A 23506-nucleotide genomic window follows, 5' to 3' on the forward strand; every position below is an offset into this window, starting at 1 on the left:
AATTATATAATCAAAAGTACATAAAGCAAAAGCGGAGCTTAAATGTTTTATCTCCTTTATTATATTCCTATTCTCCCACTGGATGAGAAGTGAATGACCGTTTATGGATTGTATCACGAGCTTTGCATCTGCCTCTATCTGGATCCTTGTATTATTCAAGCTTTTTTCCCATAATAACGCCTCACGTATAACCATACACTCCACGACCTCTGGACTTAGTGCTCCATTTCCATAGGTTCCTTTGGTGCCAATGCAATGACCTGTAGAATTACGCAGCACAATGCCAGTGCAAAATTGGTTAGAATCTTAATCAAAAGAGCCATCTATATTGTATTTCAATATGCTTTCTAAAGGAGGTTTCCATCTGGATATCTTAGGGTTTGTTATAACAGCAGTGTAAGATTCATGCATATTAGAAGCAAGATGGTAACGAATTTTACGTATTGAAGTAAAAGGGTTAAGATTATCTCCCTGAAAAACCACATCATAACGATCCTTCCATATTATCCATGCGCCAATCATCAGAGTATAAAGCCATTTATCATCCTTAGTTTTATTATATTGAAAAAACCAACTTGTTACCCATTCTGATACAGAACTGCAGTTTGCTCTGACGGTGTCTATATTGATATTAATACCCCTCTAGACTGCTCTGGCATGTCTGCATTTCATAAGGATGTGTTCAATTGTTCCTTCATTGTGGCCACAAATATCATTGCTCTCTTTTATTTAGATGAGTGAAGTCCTCTTATGCATTTCCATGCAAAGAGTTTAATCCTTTGTGCAGCTTTGCATCTCCAGAGTGTTTTCCATACTTTCCTCTCTTTTGTTCTTCCTTCTACCTGGACATCACTATCATTATAAGACAACAGTTTGTAAGTGCTTTTTACAGAGAAAACTCCATCTTTTATAGGCATCCAAATCATGATGTCTTCTTTGTTGTTGTCTATAAAGAGAGATTGGATTTCAAGGGAAGTGTTAGCATCAAATAAGAAACTAATTAGTTGAGTGTTCCAATGAGCTGTTCAGGAACCATTAACTCTTCCACAGATTCATAAAACCTATGATGATCATTTTGAGGAGAAGGTGGATGAAGCATACCAGGAATCCATCTGTCCCTCCATATTTTGTTTTTCTCCCATTATTGATTTCCATGAAAAAGTTATGCTGAACAATCTTTAGACCTTTAGAGATTCCATTCCAGACATAAGAGCAATTTTTTGTTGTAACAACTTGATGAAGTAAATCTCCATTTTTGAAGTATTTGCTTGATAGAGTTCTAGCCATTAAAGTGTCAGATTCACTGCAAATTCTCCAAGCCAATTTGGTGAGGAGAGCCAAATTTAGCTTTTCAAGGTCCCAAAAAGCAAGTCCACCCATTTCAGTTGGTCTGCAAATACTCATCCATGTTGTAGGATTATGTCCCCTTCTAGGATGATGTCCCCAAAAGAATTTCCTCTCAATGGCTGTTAGTTGCTGGAGAAGATTAGAAGGTAATTTAAAGGTTCCCATTTGATATATGGGAACAACATTGAGAACATGCTTAATCATTGTACCTCTTCCTTCCTGTGAAAGAGAGATAGATGACCAAGTGTTAAATCTGCTCTCAAAATTTTCTTTAATACTTTTGAAGGATTCTTGCTTTGAGTGCCCAATAATTAATGGTGACCCCAAGTACTTATCTTTAGAATTCATGCTTTTGACTCCCAGTATTTGCTTTATTGTGTCTGCTACATCTGGTTTGGTTTTCTTGCTGAAGTATACTGCACTTTTCTCAAAATTGATGACTTTTCCTCATTGAGAGCTAAAGTGTTGTAGTAGCTCCAATAAGTTGTTGACTGTGGTGACATTTGCTTGAGTAAAGATCAAGCAATCATCTGCAAAAAGTAGATGATTAATGGCTGGCGCTAAGGCAGCCACTTTAATTCCTTTGATTCTATTTTCTTGTTGTGCTTCTATGAGTTGTCTTGAGAGAAACTCCATGACAAGAATAAATAGGTATGGTGATAAGGGATCACTCTGCCTAATGCCTCTTGTTGGTGTAAATGCTTCACAATGAGACCCACTAAGCATCACTGAAAGTTGTGTTATGATGTTGCATTGTTGTATAAGATCACAAAAATCATCATTAAAACCAAAATAAGAAAGAACTTTGATTAAAAAAGACCACTCCAACCTGTCGAAAGCCTTTGACATGTCTAGCTTAAGTGCCATCCATCCATTCTCACCTCTTTTTTTCTTCATTAAGTGAATAATCTCTTGAACAAGAACTGTATTATCACTAATAAGTCTCCCTCAAAGTTCCCCTCCGCAACCCAACAATAGGTGTTTTAATTAAGCAAAATGCAAAACAACTTTAGGGCTTTTATGGAAATTTTTGGATTGGTCGGCCCGCCCACACGAAAATTTGAACGGTTCTTCTTTATGCTCCACGTCATTTACCTGTGGACGTCATTTTTTAGATTGACACACAAAACAAAACAAATAAAATCCCCTCTCTCTTCCTTAAAATTCAATTCAAAAGTTTTAAAAGACTTTTAGCAGGCATCAGTCACATCCACCAAAACCACTAACAGGGATACCAGATTTGTTTGGGGTGTGCCAACCCGATGCATAAGGAAAACCTTTGTCTTATCTAAATTTCGGTGCACCCTCAATCAAATTGGTACAGCCCATTAGTAGCTATGCACATTCACACCACCAACCAAGTTCCCAGAGTAATGGGCTTTTGACGCCTGAAATTGGTAATTATATCGAGTTTCAAGGGCTAAAGTTCTGTGTCACATCGTGCCTGTGAGCTGGTAAAGTGACGTGGACATGGTAGAACATTCTTCATCTTCTTCTTCTTGGGCTTTAGAGAGAGTCACGTGAAGTCAAGTCCGCGTCTTTCATTCCTCTGTGTTTTTTTTTAAAGTCTGTTCTGTTCTTCTGTTGCATTAGCATGGCAAGGTCAATGGAAGAAGCAATGGGTCTGGGTTTGATTTCCAGGACATGCAGTATTTCAAAATGCATCATCTTCTTTCTGATTTTGGTGTTCCATCCCACAACTGGTTTGTTCTCACTTCTCATTCTCCATTTTTAAGTTTCTGGTCCTGTTTGATTTAATTTTCTAGGTTTTATATCTCAGTTTGTTAATGGGGTTTTGCTGGATATTTTAATGATGATTCTTTTTCTTTGCCTTTTTTTCTCCTGAAATTTTGACCATTTCTTCTGCTCATTTTTCTTGATCATCTAATCATGTTAATGGGTTCTCACTTATTTCCTTTTTTTTTTCATGTAATTCCTGAAATGGGTGATTTGATTTCAATATTATTGGTCTAATCCATTAAAAAGTTTGCAATTTTACTCTTAGATTACTAAGATGTAACAGAGTTTAAAGTAATTTCTTCAAGCTTTTCCCAGATACTTAGAGAGATAGATGTTTATAGAGTTCTAAATATGCTTTTGATGGTTGGTGGTTTAAGTCAAAGGCTCAAAGCCATTAGTTTGTCGTTTGATGTTTGTTAAGTTTCTCCTTAAGCAGTTATGAGGAAGTGCCTTCTTCCCATAATTGGAACATTTAACATTGATCTTACTGGAATTAATGTAGATGGCTAGATGCTGTATATCTACCATATGCAAAAATGGAAAATCCAATAGCAAAATGGAAATATTAGTTGAATGGCATAGAGAGAGTTCACCATTACTGATTAAAGATGAATAGATTGTTTGTTCATGCATGTACATTTCCAGTGTATTCTAAAAACTTCATCGTTTGATTATTCCTTCGTATTGTTGTTTAAGGTTTGAATTTGTTGTTTTTGCTGGTTTGTCGTATCTGTTATCTCAATAGCTTTTGATTTTGTTTTCGTTGTTTCAGAAGCTTACGATTCTCTTGATCCAAATGGAAATATCACGATAAAGTGGGATATCATGAGCTGGACTCCAGATGGATACGTTGTAAGTATATTATCCAACTAGTACATTTTACTGAAACTTTTCAATCCATGCTCAAGAGAATGATGTATCGCTACCGTGTTTTGGATTTTGCTCAACACTTTTCATCCAATGTGTTAATATACTCCATTGTTTGACTGCATTTCCATGTTTCTCACAAGTATTATGAGCGTTGATTGAAGTTGAAGACGGAACAAATTGAACATTTTCGAATTACAATTTTAAGTCATTTCATCAATTGTTAAACTAAACTTGTTTATTTAGTCTTCCTGTCCCTGAGTTCCATATAATTATCAACCAATTCCATGTTCCTTCCAACTGTCTTACCAAATTCGACTAGAATTTAAGTTAGAAAATGTCGTGGTTCTTAAGTAGTAGTTTTAAGCAATGTTGATATACACATGGAAACCCCATGTTCCTTCATATCGATGTAAGTTGATGTAACTTAAGTTTACTGCGACAGTGATTTGAAGTGTTATGTACACTTACAATCATATAAACAATTATAATATTTCAATTCAGACATGCCAGAGACAGCCCGTTGTATCGTTTATTCCCTTGCACATACTGGTGGACATGGAAGTCTACCATATATCTTTGTGTGTATGGTAGTTTTTCTTTTGTCATCATATATTATCTCAAAGTTAATCTTTGCACAAATGGATACTAGATTTGTTGTTTCTCTTCCCTCTTGTGGCCTCTAATTATCTGTCACCTTTGTATTGGAATGGAAGGCGGTCGTATCAATCTTCAACTTCCAGAAATATCGTCATATCCAAGCCCCTGGATGGACATTGGGATGGACATGGTATAAAAAAGAAGTGATTTGGAACATGGTGGGAGCTCAAACAACAGAGCAGGGTGATTGTTCGAGATTCAAAGGGAACATCCCTCATTGTTGTAAAAAGAAGCCAGAGGTTGTGGATTTGTTGCCAGGAACTCCGTACAACCAAATGGTAGCAAATTGCTGCAAAGGAGGAGTAATAAATTCATGGGTTCAGGATCCAGGTAATGCAGTTAGCTCTTTCCAGATTGTTGTTGGTTCTTCAGGCACTTCCAACAAAACTGTGAGAGCACCAAGGAATTTCACATTGAGTGCACCTGGACCTGGATATACTTGTGGACCTGCAAGGATTGTCCGACCAAGTAAATTCAAATCGGCTGATCAGAGGAGAGAAACTCAAGCTTTGTGTAAGTTCCTTGTTGTATTGTGTTCAAAATGATCTCTCATCTATTTTTTTCGCTTTCTTATTTACTGCCTTTTCTGGTTTGCAAGACAATCTCAGAATATAAAAACTTGAGTTGGGTTAATAATTCTTTCTGCATACAACATTTTGAATGCCCCGTGTTTTTTTTTATCTAATAACATTTATCGTTTGTGACAGGGACATGGAACGATACCTGTACATACTCTCAATTTCTCTCCCAAAATGCTCCTGCATGCTGTGTTTCTCTCTCCGCCTTTTATAATGAAACAATTGTCCCATGTCCAACATGCAGTTGTGGCTGCCAAAATAATATAACTCATCCAGGAAGTTGCGTGGAGTAAGTCTCGTACCGTATTTAGCATCCTCTCAAGTGTGCAATCTATGCGGTGTTTCTCCTCTTGTCAAGTTTCTGAGGTTAAGAATAATGACCCAAGTTTTTCTTTTTTGTATTGGTTTACAGGGGAGATTCGCCGTATTTAGCATCCGCTCTTGCACGTCCTGGAAAAAATAGTTTCACACCTTTAGTAGAATGTACAAGCCACATGTGTCCCGTTCGCATTCACTGGCATGTGAAGACCAACTATAAAGAGTATTGGCGGGTGAAGGTCACGATTACTAATTTTAATTACAGGATGAACTATACACAGTGGAATTTAGTTGCTCAGCATCCAAATTTTGATAATCTCACACAAATATTCAGCTTCAACTACAAAAGCTTATCTACTTACGGATCCATAAGTAAGTTCAATCTTAAGTTTCCATAAACCCCTGTCTAAATCCTGAGCTACTTTCGGGAAAATATTATAAATGTTCATATCTTCTACTAAGGAAATTTCAAAACTTCGGGCATAAGTATTCTTAATTAACATGAATGCTCTGAATGTGAATCGGAATCTCTTGAGTATCTGTTTGGTAAACTAGAATTTATCTGTTTTGGCAAACAGATGATACGGCAATGCTATGGGGGATAAAATTCTACAATGAATTGCTCTTGCAAGCAGGGCCTATGGGAAATGTACAGTCAGAGTTTCTTTTTAAAAAGGACAAGGCAAGTTTTACCTTTGACAAAGGGTGGGCTTTTCCTCGGCGGATTTATTTCAATGGTGATAATTGCGTCATGCCACCCCCTGATGCCTACCCATGGCTGCCAAATTCTACTTCCAGAGCACTTATTCCTTTGATTCAAATAGTTTCAGCTTTCTTGGCTGCTTTTGCATTCTTAATATCTGCAGTCTGATGAAAGAAGAAGAAGGTTTTGTTTTTGACAAGTACATCATGTCAGCTGAAGCTTATGGAAAAATATCAGAAGATTGCTTGTGCGCCTGCTATGTTGAGACCTCTTCCACATGTGCGGCCAGGTTAAGTTATCACGTTTAATTTCAGTGTCCATATGTTTACCTAGAGCAGTTGTGTTGATAATAATATATACATATGTGTAGCTGCATCTGATTGTACACATTTCGTGATCAACTTCATTGATCTAAATTAACGCTCCAGACTCCAGAGTATCTACCCTTTAATGTATACCATTATCTGCCAGACACGAATAGAGATCCCCGCAATTTCTACCTTGATACTCCTTTATTGATAATAATATTTTCTGCCTGCATGTCTTACGCTGCTAAGGTCTGGAGAGTTGCGTCTCCACATTCATCTCTATATAATATAAGAGGAGGTGCTGGTTTCATTTTAGTCATGCCTGAAATGGGTTTTTTGTGCCTGGTCTTTTTTGATGGCTGATCGGAAATGGGAGATTGAAGTCCCAGATACAGTTGGAATATGTGGTCGGGTAAATATGTATAGCTGTTTCTATTTTCTTTTATTTTCAAGCTCTTGAAAATGAAAAGATGAAAAAAAAAATAAGTAAGAAACTGATTTATTTTCCCGTACCACCTATTCCTATTGTTTCTGTGATTTTCTCCCCTTTCTCGTCATACTCCTCGTATCTGCGGATGAAGCATGCTTGTTGCCGGTGGTACAGTATTGCCGCCGGTGGTTCAATACACATCGGACAGAAAGATCCGATTCTCCTAATCGCCGGATTTTTTAAATGGTAACTTGGCACCAACTACGTAATACTCCCTCCGTACCACATATATAGGCGGAGGGGACCAATTCTCTTAATTAAAAAAATTGCATTGATTTCCTCATTTTCCTTATCTTTTTTTATTTTATCCTTTATTCTATTCTCAACACAATTTTTCATACACAATAAATGAAGATATGTAGAAGAAATTTCATCTTGTAAAATAAGATTCCGTCTACTTAGTGGTACAAATAAAATCCAAAATTCCGCCTATATAATAAGTACGGAAGGATAATTTTTCGCACGATCTGAATATTTATTTTCGCACGATCTGATTTTCGGACGATCTGATAATTTTTCGCACGATCTGATTTTCGCACGATCTGAATATTTATTTTTCTTAATAAAAAAGTTAGAATAATTTTTCCTTTTCCTTTTTTAGTTTTTTTAATGCTGTTTGACCATTTGAATTTTTTTTCTCTTCTGTTTATGGTACCAAAAGAAAATATTCTTTTATTCTCCAATAAATAAACGAATAAGAATAAATCTTAATTTGTAATATTGCTGTTGGATTATCGTGACGACAGAGATTATATTTTTTAATTTTCATTTTTTTTATTATTATTAATAAAATAAAATTATCGTTTTTCAGTGGTCAACCTTGAAAAAACTCGTAACGCGTAGTTCCTGATATCCCGTCACGCGCATGATCCGACGGCCGAATATTAAATTAGTTCACCCCAAATAAAAAAATACTATTTTTTTTTTTTTTTTTGGGAATAGATGTGCACCGCACCGGTTTGCAACCACAGCCAATGGATATGCAGCTGTTTGAGGGAACCAACCATTTGTAGTTGTTTGAGGGCACGTTTTGTCAAGATCATGGTACTTTAAGACTGGTTGGACAACCTGGGATAGTATGGGACAGGTAGGGTTTGAGCCGGTTCGAGATGTAGATTGGTCACAAATGTTAATGGGTATCTAAGTAATTTACTTTTACCGTTGTCGCCCTAATGTGAAGGAGGTTTATAAATGCCCCCATCTCCCCTTGACACTTCCTTCAACTTTTTCTTTTCTCAGCCGTTCTCTTCTTCCTCTTCTTCTTTATTTATACTGATCAGAAGTTTCATGAGTAGCAGATTCGTAAGTTAGGGTTTCAGTAGTTGTAGTAGAAAAGATGAGAGATGAGTATGAAAGGTAGCTTGATCTTTCGGAACCTTTCGGTATGGGTGTGTTGGAATGGAAAATGATGGGAAGGATAAAATCAAATCCCTTTCCGAGTCCGCCCATACCGAAGGTTTCCGATGGTTACTTCCTTTCGTTTATTCCATCTCATGATACTGTTTATTCAACTCAAATCTTCAGATCTATCATCTTTTCTTGTTTTTTTTTTGGTTTATTTTGTGTTTTTTTTTGCTACTAAGATTTCATGACTGTGGATCAAAAGGCCTTTGTTTGATGTTTTCTGATCAAAAACAGACTTAAAAGATTGTTTAAGTTGAACACAAATGAGTCATTGAACTTCACTAGTGAACCAGTTATCACAGAACTAGTATGACTAAAGAAAGATTTCTGCTGCTGTCTTGATGTAGTAGCTTTATCTTCAGATCTATCATATCTTAATTTTTATGTTTTCTTTTTCTATTTTTTTCTAAAGATTTCATGACTGTGGATGAACAAGTAAAAAAGGCCTTCGTTTCATGGTTTGTGATCATAAAACAAACGTAAGATTTCATGATCTGTAGATCAGAAGTAGAAATGACCTTAGTTTAATGGTTTTTAGTTTGACTGTCAATAGATGAGCCACAGCCCAAATGAGTCTTCAGACTTCAGAATACAGAAAATTGATAATATTAATCACTCATTGATCTTTACTGGGGAAAAACAGATAACCAGCAATCACAGAAATGACAGCTATGGCCAACCAGTATTTGAAAGCTGATGATGATTCTGTAGACTTTTGAGTGACTTGATCGGTTTGATGCTGTCTGGTTGTTGTAGCTTTTTCTTGTTGCTGTTGTGGAACTGAAGATGGGTCTAGTTCTCCCATCAAATAGGTCTCCATTAATTCTCTTGCGCTTTTACTATGTCCCACAAAATCAAAATCTTCAATTGCATCTCGTCCTGCAGAGGTGGTGGTTTGTTGATCATCATCATACAAGATCTTTACATTCATATCAGGATTTCCATTACCTTATTGATTGAAAGAACATGATTGTACTAAGAAATAATAATACCTGTTGCATTAACAAGAACATCGTCACCACCGGGATGATCATCCAAGTACTTTGTTACATTATAGACCTGGTCCAAACAAACAAGATCAGTAAAAAAAACAAGACCAAGACCTGTCTGTCTCCTCGTCTTGTTTAAAAACTGATAAAAATATCCTGTTGATCTCAATTCTTAATCAAATTTAAATGATGAATTAATTAGTAATTAATTATGGATGCACCTGTAAATTCTTAATTATCATGATTGGCATCATGTGGATCCAAAATCAGTGAATTGTATATTGTATTTTACCTCGGGATGATCAATTAAAAATTTGAAAACGGGAATATAAAAAAATACTCCAAAGAATGGATTCGTACCTTCCCATCAAGGATGAGCCAACAATCCTGTTTTGTATTATGATTTGAAGCTTCTTCCAGTGTATAGAGTTTTGTGATTTTTGACATTTTCTCACGAAACAAGATCTCTCCAAACAAATCAAGAAACCAATTCTCTTGGTAAAAAATGCACCAAAGCCGGGAAGGAAGAAATACTAGCAGATTGGTTAGGAGGTGTCCTAATAGTAATGTAAATTGTTTAGATCACTCTTTTTAGCTTTAAATGGACTAGTTAGGGATTCGGTAAATTATTCGCGACCGAACTATTTGAACATCAAACCTGATACGCGTATTATACGGGATTTTCGAATTTTCTGCGAATTATTCGCCCTTAGCTTGCAACTAAGGCTCCAACCACCAAGCTGTTCGCTTGTTGTTGAATGTTTTTAATGTATTATTTAAATAATACAAGACATTTGATTTAAATCATACTTTCTTACAACATTTAATCTTAAAAATGTACTATCTATTAATTTGATGCATGCCGAATTTTCAACACCGAACTGAACCCTGAACCTTGCGTATGTCGTTCCGAACTACTGCCGAACAACGAATCATTGACCGGATTTTTGACCGAATTCGATCTATCCGAATCCGTATAATTCCCGTACGTATGCATGCCATCCCGAACTCCACATCGTACCACAAATTGGTAACTAGGAACTTGATGAGAAGAAAGAAAAGAAACGGTTTTCTTCTTCATCTTCTCTTCACCTCCATAGCCGACCTCCATTAGCGGTTGAAAAATTCATCGTCTTCGATTAATCGACGATTCGAAAAATCGTCAATTGAAATCTATATAAGAGATGCCGAAGTATAAGAAAGTTGACGAAGATTGTAGCGATTCTAATCAACCACATCCTCCAATAGGTGAAGAACAACAATTTTAAACCCCTCAACCGGAGAAATCAACTGGAATGACTTATATGAGGTATGTTTTAGGGTTTAGTTTATTTTTTTCGATTTAAGTTAAATTTTTATCAAAAATTAGGGTTTTAGATGAAAATTGAAATTCCAAATTCTGGGTTCATGTAAGTCACAGTTGGTTTTAATTTAATTACAAACCATAATTGAAGATTTTGATGTTGTCACGGTTTGTAAGAATTCAATTACCAACCGCAGATTAGTAAATATGAGAATTTAGTGCAGTTACGTTTTTTGTTCTCAACCGTAACTTCACTTACGGTTTGTATCGACACCACCATTACGAACCGTAAATCTTCCTGCATGTCTCCAAAATTTTCTACGGCTTACAACTTATCAACCGTAATGTAGTTACGGTTTGCATTTGTATCAACCATTATCAACCGTAAATGTTCCCGTGGCTCAAAACTTTAGTTTCAATTAGATGTTTACGGTTCAACTAACATACCGTAATTATTTAGGGTTTATCTTGATTGTCACTTTTCAAACCGTAAATCATTCTGTTCACAATTTTTTTAGTTTGTTGGTTTCTATTTTGTTTGTTCAACCCTTAGGAAATCAATCAATTGTATTTTTTGTGTAGGAATCCTGATAGGGTAAAGAATAAGAGTGGGAATAACTTAACTCCGATTGATCATACGCCCACCCCTCGCGGTGACAAGCATTTTGGGATAGATAATAGTAGTATCCACAAGAATGAGAAGAAAAAGAAGAATCAATTTGAAATTAGGTTGAGAGAATCACCTGTAGCTGAAGTTGGAGTTGATTTAAAAGGAGCGGAACCTATTGATCAAGAAATTGAAGAGGAAGGAGTTGAAATTTAGGATGAAGAAAAAGAAAAACAAATAGTAGAGGAAGAATCTAATGATGAATAAGAGGAGGAAAAGGAAAATTTTTCTAAAGAATCCGATGATGAAGAAGAGGAGGAAGAGGGAGAAAAAGATGAAGAGGAGGAAGAGGAAAAAAATGATGAAGAGGGAGAAAAGATAGGAAAAGAGATTGTTGTAGTTTCACCTCCAGTGAAAGAAAAGAAGCCGAGAAAGGAACCCGCACCGAAAGGGATGCATATACTAAAGTAAAAGATTTGTTGTTGCCACAGAAGAAGAATAGAATACCTTGGGGCGAGGCTCCTGACAAGTCTTTAATCTTATTTGGTTATACCAATTCCTGGGCTGCAAAATTCTGTGAAACTAGGGTATGATTTTTCTTAAAACATTGAATTTATAACTTATTTCGTTTCATTTTGTTTATCTGAGTTTAACAAAAAATGTTTGTATATTTTTTATAGGATCATACAATGGCGAACAAATTGTTCAAGCGTCAAAGGACCAAACATTAGCCATTAGGTGAACAATGTGTTTCTGTTCGCGGTCTAGTGTTCAATACAGGATTAGGGCCTGGAATTTTGAATACCCAAGTGGAGTATGACAGTGTTGTGGTCTCTGTCTTCAGGGAACGATATTAGCCTGAAACCGATACATTTCATCTACCATTTGGAGAGATGACAATAATTCCGTACGATGTGAAACAAATTATTGACTTAGAAGTTGAAGGAAGAGTTGTGGCAGATGGCTTCGACAACAACATGTCTTGGGATAAGCTTTACAACCTTCTTCAAGAAACGCTTGGGGGTGAGAGAAAAACGAAACCAAGAATGAGTTTCGGTTGGTTGCTGGTTATGACACAAAAAAACCACATAAAAATCTATTATTGAAGAATTTGAGGACGAAGTTTGGAGGAACACTCGATAAGGAAAGGAAAGGTGAGGTGATAGACGAAACAAGAGCTAGGCGTACAACCACAACATATTTGTTGTATCCTTTTGGGACCGTATTCACGTCTGAAACTTGGGAAATATGGTGAATGTTATTTTATAGCATAGCTCGGTTGAACTCACCAAGCGTTGGTACATCAAGTTTGGTTGTCATATTTTAGTATCAAAACTCATTTAGAATCGCTTGATTAAATACTAGAGTCAACTTCGTTTAGGTTAGACTAGAAAGTCTAGGAATGTTGAGACATACAAGTATTACTCCAAAGACCTGAAGAATGTGAAGAAGTAGCGAACTACAACGACGACATCATCCTTCCACTTGAGGTTAGTAATATTGACTTGAACTGTTTCATTCCTAACGTATATTTCAAGTCGTGCTATATTGAAAACATAACTGCGAAGCTGCATATATTGTACATAGTGTATATATTACTCTAGTGATGTGACATGATCATTATAGTATGATCATAGTATTAAGGAATTAGACTATGAAGTATAACGATTATATTTTGAACTTCGTAGATATGACATCGACATAATCTTGTATATATTGTGATGATTATGTGAATGAGTTATGGTGAAGATTTCATCCTAGGAAACAATGTTTTACATTTGTTTAAAGGAAGTACATTCATGTACTTGTTTTATGAATCGAAAGGGAAATCATGAGGCTTATTGGTCCGGTTGTTCATTGCAAATCTTTGGATGACCAATATGTGTGAGATGGTAGAACCGATCTTAACTTATGTTATGTATCTTGGTATAAATAATCACAATGCCTGACTTATGATTTGGTATGACTAGTTTTTATTAATTGGTGTAACCGATCCTAAGTAATCACCATGTGATGGTAAGATCGATCTTTGTAATTGGTGTGACCGATCCTAGTAATTGGTGTGACCAATCATAAGTGTTGTGTAATCGATCCTTGTAATTGGTAACCGGTCTTGGTAACTGATGTAACCGGTTCTGGTAACTGGTATGATCGGTTACAAGCAATACCATGTGTAGAACTGATCCTTGTAAGTAGTGTAACCGATCCTAGTGATTGGTGTGACCGATTACAAGTATTTCCATATTGAGGTATAATCGATCCTAGTGATTGGTAGAACCGATTGAATCCTTGTATGTGAGTTGGTATTTGATCAATCACATAGTAGTCTTGGAATATAGGGAAACCAATTCTAAACTTGTTTGGAAGTGTGGTATGACCGATTCCAAGAATGTAAATCCATGTAAATCCATGTAAATATGAAATAAGGATTTACAGTGAAAAGATGTCAACATATTTTGAACACGAGCAATAACTCTTATCATTTATTGTTCAAAGATATTCCTTAGTACTCAAGGTGATCATGTGACGAAATAAATTAAAGATCTTTTAATTAAGGTTTTTGGTTTTATATACATTAATTACCAGCAATTAATATGTATCTCTAGAAAATAAAACTTAGTAATGTGCATTTACTAATTGAAGATTTTCTATTGAGAGATTTCAGAACTATTGGAAAAGCACTTATTGGAATTAGGAAAACCGAATTTTTCCATTCATTGCAAATCCTGAGAATATATTTTCGGTTTTGGAAATTCCTTGGTGTCCAAACATCCTTGGTCTATAAATACATAAGTTTGCATTTCTAGCAAACTATCTTAAGAGCCATGCAAACTTCATTACTTGTTGTTTCTGGTGGAGATGTCTATTCGGAGAGGAAAGTATCCTAATTAGGTGAAATCTCTTACGACCGCTCATTTAAAGACTTTTGTGGGATCAAGAAGCTCTACGAAAACCGTCAGTGGGAAACTAGATAATTGCAGTGTTATTAGTTTTCAATTTGATTTGATTGACTAACGGTTATTGGAACTTTGATTGCACCTAGTTTAATTATTATTGAGAGCCATCTCTTCTGACATAACGGTCACTCAAACTAGATCAAAGATCAACGAGATCTTTAGAACTGTTGTTAGATCTAAATACATCTTGTGATAATCCATTGTTAATAGACTCCGTTCTGTGTGTGATTGATCACAAGAGATTCAAGTGGTGTCGTGCAGGTTATTGAAGATTAAAGAAGATTTGAAGAGTAAGAAGATTTCTTATTAGTTATCGTATCTTGCGATTGTGCACAAACCTTAATCGGATGGGATCCAACTAGAACCGGATTTATTCGATTGATTACTTGCTTGAGATCGACATTCTCAATATATCTCTTTGAGATTTATTTTGATTGAGTGCAAATCTATACTTGACTATTTCGGTATTTAAAGTTAGATTGATCTAACCAGGCAAATGATTTTATTAGATTAAACGGAAGAGCCTTTGCGTATGACCTAAGATATCTTTATCTTAAAAAATCAATAAAGTTGTTAGCAAACAGATTCATTGTTCCTTTGCTGTTTGGAATACGATCAAAAGGAATTGTAGCAGTGTGTGACTCTTGAAGTCGGAAGCGCAGGGATATTGAGGAAACTAAGTGAACTAGATTAGTTTCTTGGTCTCTACTATACAAAGTTGGTTTAGATTTAGTATAACGGCTTAATTATGAGAGTATTCAAATCCAGACTAGGTCCCAGGATTTTTCTGCATTTGCGGTTTCCTCGTTAACAAAACATTGTTGTGCCATTTACTTTGATTTTCCGCATTGTAGTTGTTTTATTATAATTAAAGTAAATTTCACTTTACGTTAACTCCGTATTACTTGATAGTGATCCTATATAAAAATTTTTTCACCACCCTTCACCACATTTAGGCATCCTCATCATTACTCATAAATATGAGTTGGGTTTTCCTCGACAATAGTATGGCCTTCCATAATTCAATTCTTTCATCGAAACGATTACACCAAGTCTTGTGGAGTTCACCGTCACAATCAAATCCAATCCTCAATGGAGGTAATGGGCTTCCTTCATTCAATCGCAGGCCGACGTAATGGTTTCCTTGCACGTGCCTAATGAAAACCGTTTTTGTTGTTGACAAATCCTCGTCAAACGATATTCTTGTTGGTGAAAATGTAAAACTCATCTCGCTGGAGATTAAATGAATGACGAAATTTAATGTGTTGGCGACTAGTTGGCCACATATTGGCATGCACATCCAATATTCGCTTGTCAAGCATATATTTCCATTTAACCGCCTTTCCCATTCTGCAAAGATCTCATTTAACATCACATCAGTTTTATCTCTTTGAATTCTCATCATTGGATGATAAAAGTCGTGGTGACCACGTAGTTCTATTAAGCACTTTTGCCTTACATAAGTAATTTGGTCACAATCCCACTCTTTCACGTCTTAAAAGGGTCCAAGTTAATCCACGATGACGTGGTAACCACAATTCCCATCACCACGAACATCATCAGTGGCCTTGATATAATCACGAATAAAGTCGGGGAAAAAAAGAAGGTAACTTTCATAGATAATGTAATAGTTCCGGATATATCGACCATTCTCATCTCTAGGTGGTGGTTTAGGAACTCCTCTTGCAATACGAATCGTCTCATTCTCCTTCTCACCACCTGACGGAATTTTTTAAACCATCAGACTCTTTCTATTGTTCCTTGCTAATTGTTTAACACCAACTTTACCAACAAGTCTTCTTATTGACCTTTCTTGGGAGGAAACGTCGGGACCGACAACTTTGTCTTCTCTATGGCTTGGTCCGGTTTCATAGGAACCTTTTCCTTGAACTCCATCATTTTTTTCCACTTCCTTTGCAACCATTTTCTTTAATAACAACTTTGCTTCTTTGTGGTTGTTTGGAGCGTAATACCATACCTTTTCCTTTAACATCAATTTTTCTTGTTGCAATTTCTTGAGAAGGAAGCTCGATACATTTTTCTTGTATATTTCGATGACTTGGTTCTCCTTTATCCGCTTGACCTCTTTTTTGTTTGTTTCTACCTTGAACATCCAATTCCATCTCATCCTCCGCTTCATATTCCCTTCTCAACCATTCATAACCCGAAGGGATCTCTTTTCTTTGATTCTTCCAACAATTCCCTTGCTTTTTTCTTTCCTGCATACCTATTTTTTTCGTAGGAGGCATCCCATTTCTCTCCCCCTTTGGTGGTTCCTTGATATCATACCTATTTTTTGGATACGCGAAATTACTCAACCATATTTTCCTTTGGCCCCGACTTAGTGTAGCATATTTCTCGGCTAGCGCTTTTCCAATGTCAGTATCGGCAAACGTTCCCCCAAAATATTGATCAACTATTGTTTCATTGAATGATATTTGTTTCCAAAAGGGATCAACATTTTGATCCGGGATCACTTTGTCTAGGTATGTGGCTATAACATGCCGATATAGGAGTCCCAAACTTGTCATGTTTGGACAAACATACTCTTATTCATAATTCCTCATTTCAAAATGTTGTGTTTCATACATTATCTTATCATTTGCGTAGTACGAAACTTTAAATGTAATTCCCCTTAGCCACGAATTTTCTAACCATTTGGTGTGTTTTTTACTTCGGCTTTTTTTAAAAGACTTCGTAACTCTATCGTGATCACAGCGTAAATACGCATCCGATATAGGAGTCCCAAACTTGTCATGTTTGGACAAACATACTCTCATTCATAATTCCTCATTTCAAAATGTTGTGTTTCATACATTATCTTATCAATTGCGTAGTGCGAAACTTTAAATGTAATTCCCTTTAGCCACAAATTTTCTAACCATTTGGTGTGTTTTTTACTTCGGCTTTTTTTAAAAGACTTCGTAACTCTATCGTGATCACAGAGTAAATATGCATCCATGGCTTCGAATATCGTAACTAACCCACCATTACAACTATGAAGTTTCATCTTCAACCGGTTGATCACGATACGCATATAAGTATTCGAAGCCATCTTCAGCGTAAATACGCATCCATGGCTTCGTAACTAACTCTATCGTGATCACAGCGTAAATACGCATCATGAACCAATATAAGTATTTTTTTTAAAAGACTTTGTAACTCATATTCATCCACGGTGATAGAATGTGTCAAGTCTCCCCACTCCGATTTTAAACTTTCCCATTTTATTTCCGCCAACTTGTCATATGATCACTCTCATATCAACCTTGTTCATCTTAACCATAACTAGTTCAAATGACTCAAATGAAAATAGTTAAAGAGTTGTTCAATTGCTATATTCTCATAGAAGTATACAAGAACACAATTGAAGCAAAATCGGTTTGATTCACTCGAATCAATTCATGAACATTATAGCCACAGTTTGCAAAGATTGCATTACTTATTATATGAATGTTTAAGTTCATGTACACAATCGATTTTAGAACTTTAACTTTCAAGTATGCAAACGGGTACGCATACTTGAAATACCCGGACCAAGATTGGGGTTCGCCGGTGTGCAAACGGGTACGCGTAATTCCAATCCCAGCAGAAATATTCGGACATGAACCTTGCGCCAGTATGCGAACGGGTGCGCATACTTAGGTTCCCGGATTTCTCGAGCCAACAGGTACGCGTACGGGTACGCATACTATGGTTCCCGGACATGGATTACATATGTGCAAGAGTACACAACATGTCATATCCAATAATGGTTAACTATTCTAAACTGTTATTTCAATCATTGAAACTTTCTTAGAGGATGACCATAGTCGTTTTCACTGTCATATACTTGGCATGGTAAGGGAGTGCCCATATCCTATTTGTGTTTGTATTTAGTAATGGTAGTGTTATTCAATATATTTAGGAGTGGTAATTGGTAGTAAGATGTATTGGTTGGTTGAGATGTAACCACCTGGTTAGTTAGTGGTCGTTGGATGGTAAGGAAGAAATGCCTATCTTTATAAGGCAAAGTATGTAATGAAAAATGTAGTCCAAGTTTAATCTAATTCAATCGTTTATTCGATTTAGGCTGTGTTCTTCGGAACCAGAGAGGCTTGATTCGTGAGAATCAAGAGAGGTTTATCCTCAAATATATCCACCCCATATTGTGATTGTACTTCGGTACATGACAATTGGTTTCAGATTCGTTCGATCCACAGAGGCGTTCGATGATATCAATAAGCCAACTGATAATAATTCTTTTCAATTGAACGGGTTGTTAACAAATGAGGAATTACAGGATCTCAAGAGTAGTTTTGGGCGTATGCTCCACGATGCGTTCGAGAAATCTTTTGGCCAGAAGACCTACAATCGTGAAGATCCATAAAGAGCTTCCAGAATTACTTCTAAGTCTAATCATTGGTGGTGTGTTTTCATTTTATGAAGGAGATTCTACTAAATCAACTGGACTTTGCGACCTAATCAGTGAATTTGTTTGTAACACCCCGTGTTTTCAGCATGGCGCATGCTAAAAGATGCGTCATTTGCTTGTGATGAAGCTTCGTTCAAAGCTTCCGTTACATAGTGAGATGCATTTGGCCCGGGGCCATATTTGGTGCCAAGGAAGGAACGTTGCCTAGGCATATTGGAAAAAGTCCAATGTTGCATCATCATGATGCATTAGGCAGTTGGGCCGGTGGCCTCAAGATTGCAGCGAAATCATTGAGTATTATGGAGGCTATTGGCCCAGAGCCAATATCACATAATCACTGTGCATCAGTCCAGAAAAGGATGGTCGAACGAGTGTTACGCAATCATTTCGCAGTAAATCAATCATCGCGAAGAAACACAAGCATTGCGAAGTAAAGCAATCATCGCGAAGGAAGGCAATCATCGCGAAGAAACATAATCATTGCGAATGAACGCAATCATTGCGAGGGAACGTAAACATTGTGAATGGACACAATCATTGCGAATGAACTTGCGAAGTAAAGAAATCATTGCGAATGAACAGTGAAGCAGGTATGTCAATCTGGTCTCTAATTCTAACTTGTAAAAATTGCAAGTTAACATATATAGGGAGAGGTAGTTTGTTGAAGGTGCATATGAGGACTATGTACCAAGTAAGCTTCCTAGCTTAGCCGGAAGAGTATAAATGATGCCTAAGGCTCATTTATAGTTGCGCGAACTTGTGAAGATGGCATTTGATGCTTAGGCATCACTATGCCATGTTGCGGACCCGCTGACGCATAATCATTGTGCATCTTGACGGAATGGCCTATACGGACGAGGCCATTACCATCATTGCTAGGCCACGTCCTTGAAAATGAGTTTGCTTAAGTTTTTGTCCCTTTGAGGATGAACTACGGTCTGTGATTGATCCCTTTAGAGTAGGGAAGGGTATGTAGGCAACTGTAATGAGTTGCAATATTGCCGGTCCAGCACTTTGTCGCTCATATCATCTAATTTAGAGGTGATTGTGGAATTTTGGCCTTTCATATCATCTGGCTCGGTAGCTCGATGCAAGAGATGATTGTGTCTAAACTTGATGATGCAATTTTTGCATTCCATTAACTGGATGCTCATACTTCCTATCAAGGCGTTAAACATAGGCTAAAAACCCGAGTGTCGTAATTTAGCTCAAGAGGAGTCCATTTTGATGGGAAACGACCCAAAGATCAAGACATGTCGATCTATAGATCCACATGGTCACCAGAATTTAGACAAATTCCATCGTTTAGGGCCTCAAAAGGCCGTTTTTTCCGTATTAAGAAAGTTTTTATTTTCTTAATAAACCCTTTGCGGAGCAAGGGTAAGTTGGAATGGTGTGGAAGATTAAATAGTTTCATCATGCTACACGATCATGCTTGCAAGGGAGAATGAACGTGCATTTGCCTAGGGATGAGACCAGGATCGTATCTTCATCAATGGCGCTAGGCGTAGTTTTCCGGTCCGTCACACTGTTGCTCAAGATTTATGTGTTGATACATGTGAAGAAGCAAAATTAAATCCTACTTCAGTTCCGTTGAGTTTTGTTTCTCCAGTTCACACTCAGGTTGAATCTCAGAAAGTACGATCGATTTCTACCGGCACTGATAAGGATAAGGGAAATTAAATTGATAGTGTAAATTCCCAAGTTGATGAAGCTGCAAAGACCGCTACAAATGCTTTTGTAAAGATATGTCAGGTTAAAATTGATGAGGGTAATTGTGAGGAACTTGAATGCTCGAAGGAATTGGTCTTTAGTCACAGTAACCTAAGTGGTAAGAGTCGTTTTTCTCTTGTCTTTGATGATTCTCGTAGCATATTTGATCGAGGAAAACATATCCCGATTTCTTTCAATTCATCTGAGAAATTGATCGTTCCATGGATTTCAATTTTGGGGTACCAATTAGATTTCTCGTGTATCCATTTGACTGTGCATTTGTGTATTAATTAATGATGTTGCAATTCTAGATGAGAGCAAAATATCTGATGAAATGTCTGAGAGTCTGAATTTGAGTGGCATTGGAGTAGAATTTTTCTGGCAGCTCAAAATGGATAAAGTATTTGATAGTGGAAAACCAACTGAACTCATTATGGGGTCCTCATATCTTGCTGGTAAATATTGATTATGTGATATGGTTGCTTCTCATTCGTTTATATTCCTTGTGTGTTTAAATTTAATTTTTGGATACCACGAAATGTCATTCATGAGTTAACTCTTCACAATGGGTATCAAATAGACTTGGAGTTTACAAAGTTGATGGTGTTTGTGTTTCTTAAGAATGGTGATAATCGTGATGGCAGTCAGCTGTTTGCGAATAGATTTTGTGGATGGAATTGGATATAATTCAGATTTCTTATCAATGGGTTGATCAACTGACTGAGAGAACTGGAGTTTTGTTACTCTTGTTGTCAAGAGTGGTGAGCTTTCATAGGACATATAAATGGTATGCTCCAGTGCTAAGTAGGAAGGGAGCAGAAAATTGTTTCTTACAACTCGAATGTGAGTTTCTTGAGGTGAGTTCCAAGTTACAAATTGATGATTATTCATTACTTGCCTTTGATATGTGCGTCGAATGTTTGATCATGGGAAAGAGTTCCAACTTCTTAAGGATTTTTCTGGCCTTACGGGCGTTTCTGCATTAAATATAATCATAACTACTTCTGGTATCTCTGTATTCACTATGTATTCGATCTTATGTAATGGCGAACTATAATGGAAAATTTGTTTATGCCTTTGTTTTCAAACTTGGATACTCATTAAGGCTGATATCGACTACGATTCTGTTCGTGAAAGGGGTTGAGACTGGTGTTGTTTACAAGTTATGGAATGAAAGGTTGCAGCATGGTACAGTTCTGTGGTCCAGATTGATACTTCAAGTGACAGGTAAAGCTGGTACTATGATTGAGTTACTTGATCAACTACATCACAATAGATGGAATTCCTGTTATCAACTACAATTATTGAGAATTGCCGGTATGAAACTGGTTACTTTTGTCGCCCATGGATTGGTCCCTTCTTAGTCTCCTTTTCACCCTCACCCGTAACTCCTGGAAATATTGTTATTCAGCTATACCTCCACGTCACACATGCTCCAATTGTATCGACGTTAGTGGACTTTTTAAGATGGAAATTCAAATTTTCCTCTACGGGCCTATGAAATGTGTATCACAATACTCGCCAACAGTTAATTAGAGAAGCCTTGACTTATTGTCCATTGGTTCCATGCCATAATATTGTTCAATCAGTGGGGTGCCATGCCATAAACTGGAATTCTAAAATCCATTGGTTTTGCGAAGCCGAGATGCACAATCAAATTGCAGCAACTCTTAGGAAGAGTAATCTGTTTCTGACAAGTTTATGGAGTTCATGGAATACTAGTGGTACTATAAGGCCTTTCCCTGACTTACCTGGAACATCTGTTTCTTTTGGTTATGGTCGTTTGCTGTTTGATAGGGGTAAAAATCTTCACAGCATAATGATGACATTTACAACAATTGGTGATGCTAAACTCAATTGTGTGATAGCTGGGATTTCTACTAAGGTCATACTTTTACATGGGTTTCCACCAAGACAATTTCTCACTGAGGTTTGTGATGTCATCTTTGTTATTATTTTCATATATGAGGTGCAAACCCATCCTACATTTCGTTCCCATATAGAGGTTAGTCTATAACTTACTTCCACAAAGTCTGTTCACTTTCAAGATCTGGAGGCTGGCCAAATGGTGAAGCAACTGCGTCATCTCATACACACCAGTGAGCTTGGAGACATGGCGACAAATTATTTTGGAACACTAAGTACTCATGAGCTTCATTCTCTTATACATCTGGAGGCGGTGACAATATCAGCCAACGATTCATGTATTCTGCAGGAAGAACGACGGTTGTTTGCGGGGCATGGAGATGAAGTATTTCAAATTCTTGATGGGGTATTTACTCACAGTGGGCTAATGTCATATACTCGTCATGGTAAGGGAGAGACCATTCACATGAATTATCATGCGATCCTTATCCTTGACCTTCATCCTTTAGGACAAGGATGTTTTCAAGGGGAGTGGAATGTCATGTACTCGGCATGGTAAGGGAGTGCTCGTATCCTATATGTGTCTGTCTTTAGTAATAATAGTGTTGATTAGTATAGTTAGGAGTGGTAATTAGTAGTGGGTTGTACTGGTCGGTTGAGATGTAACCACCTGGTGAAATATTAGCCGTTGAATGAGAAGGGAAGAAATGCCTATCTTTATAAGGCAGAGTCTATAATGATAAACAATAGTCGAAGTTTAATAACGGTGAATATTGAATGCTTTGTTACCAAAATAACATTGATTGCAAACCCTGATTTAAAAAGTATATAAGGGAGAACTCTAGCAACTGGGAAAACTAATCCCCATACCTCCTGTGTGATACTAGTTGCGACTACAGTCAATTCTCCTTTATCCTTAGGTTTATTCCAAAACCCTATAGGTTAACAACTTGAAGACTTCATTAGGATTGTGAATCCAGACCCAACTATTTTCTATGTAGTTGCGTGTTCCGATCTTACCTTTTTCCATCGTATTGAGTATTATCTTCTCTAAGATTTGCTCGAGATTTAATCTTCGATAGGTAAGATAAAAGGTAGTCACAAACATCTTCGTCTCATCGTTTGTGATTCCACAATATCTTGTTTCGAATCCATATGATTAAGACTATTGTGAGATGATTGATAATACTAGACTGTTCTTCAGGAATATAAGTCCGATTTATCAATTGGTTCTTGTGAACC

The 23506-nt window shown here is 36.8% G+C and overlaps 2 protein-coding genes across 2 annotated transcripts; one reads left to right on the plus strand and one right to left on the minus strand.

Annotated features, from left to right (window-relative positions):
• The first annotated feature begins 2864 nt into the window (after positions 1-2864).
• On the plus strand, positions 2865-6749 carry LOC113271754 (COBRA-like protein 1). Its single transcript, XM_026521660.1, has 6 exons — positions 2865-3050; positions 3860-3939; positions 4671-5127; positions 5322-5481; positions 5605-5882; positions 6089-6749. The coding sequence occupies exons 1-6, from the start codon at positions 2942-2944 to the stop codon at positions 6379-6381; spliced, it is 1377 nt and encodes a 458-aa protein (XP_026377445.1). The 5' UTR covers positions 2865-2941; the 3' UTR covers positions 6382-6749.
• Positions 6750-8942: 2193 nt separating this feature from the next.
• LOC113271755 (cytochrome b5-like) lies at positions 8943-9970 on the minus strand. Its single transcript, XM_026521661.1, has 3 exons — positions 9765-9970; positions 9408-9474; positions 8943-9294 (listed from the first exon to the last, which is right to left on the minus strand). Exons 1-3 carry the CDS (start codon positions 9849-9851, stop codon positions 9032-9034), a joined length of 417 nt encoding a protein of 138 aa, XP_026377446.1. The 5' UTR covers positions 9852-9970; the 3' UTR covers positions 8943-9031.
• Positions 9971-23506: the final 13536 nt, after the last annotated feature.

The sequence above is a fragment of the Papaver somniferum genome, chromosome 4, assembly GCF_003573695.1.
Source record: "Papaver somniferum cultivar HN1 chromosome 4, ASM357369v1, whole genome shotgun sequence".
Classification (NCBI taxonomy): domain Eukaryota; kingdom Viridiplantae; phylum Streptophyta; class Magnoliopsida; order Ranunculales; family Papaveraceae; genus Papaver; species Papaver somniferum.

Bases quoted from the DNA above. Each gene is read 5' to 3' on its own strand.
- LOC113271755 (XM_026521661.1), bottom strand. From the start codon at position 9,851: ATGTCAAAAATCACAAAACTCTATACACTGGAAGAAGCTTCAAATCAT. The intron at 9,475-9,764 runs GTACGAATCCAT...TGTTTGGACCAG, and splicing joins GGCTCATCCTTGATGGGAAG to GTCTATAATGTAACAAAGTA. The intron at 9,295-9,407 runs GTATTATTATTT...CCACCTCTGCAG, and splicing joins TGTTCTTGTTAATGCAACAG to GACGAGATGCAATTGAAGAT.
- LOC113271754 (XM_026521660.1), top strand. From the start codon at position 2,942: ATGGCAAGGTCAATGGAAGAAGCAATGGGTCTGGGTTTGATTTCCAGG. The intron at 3,940-4,670 runs GTAAGTATATTA...TTGGAATGGAAG, and splicing joins GGACTCCAGATGGATACGTT to GCGGTCGTATCAATCTTCAA. The intron at 5,883-6,088 runs GTAAGTTCAATC...TTTGGCAAACAG, and splicing joins ATCTACTTACGGATCCATAA to ATGATACGGCAATGCTATGG.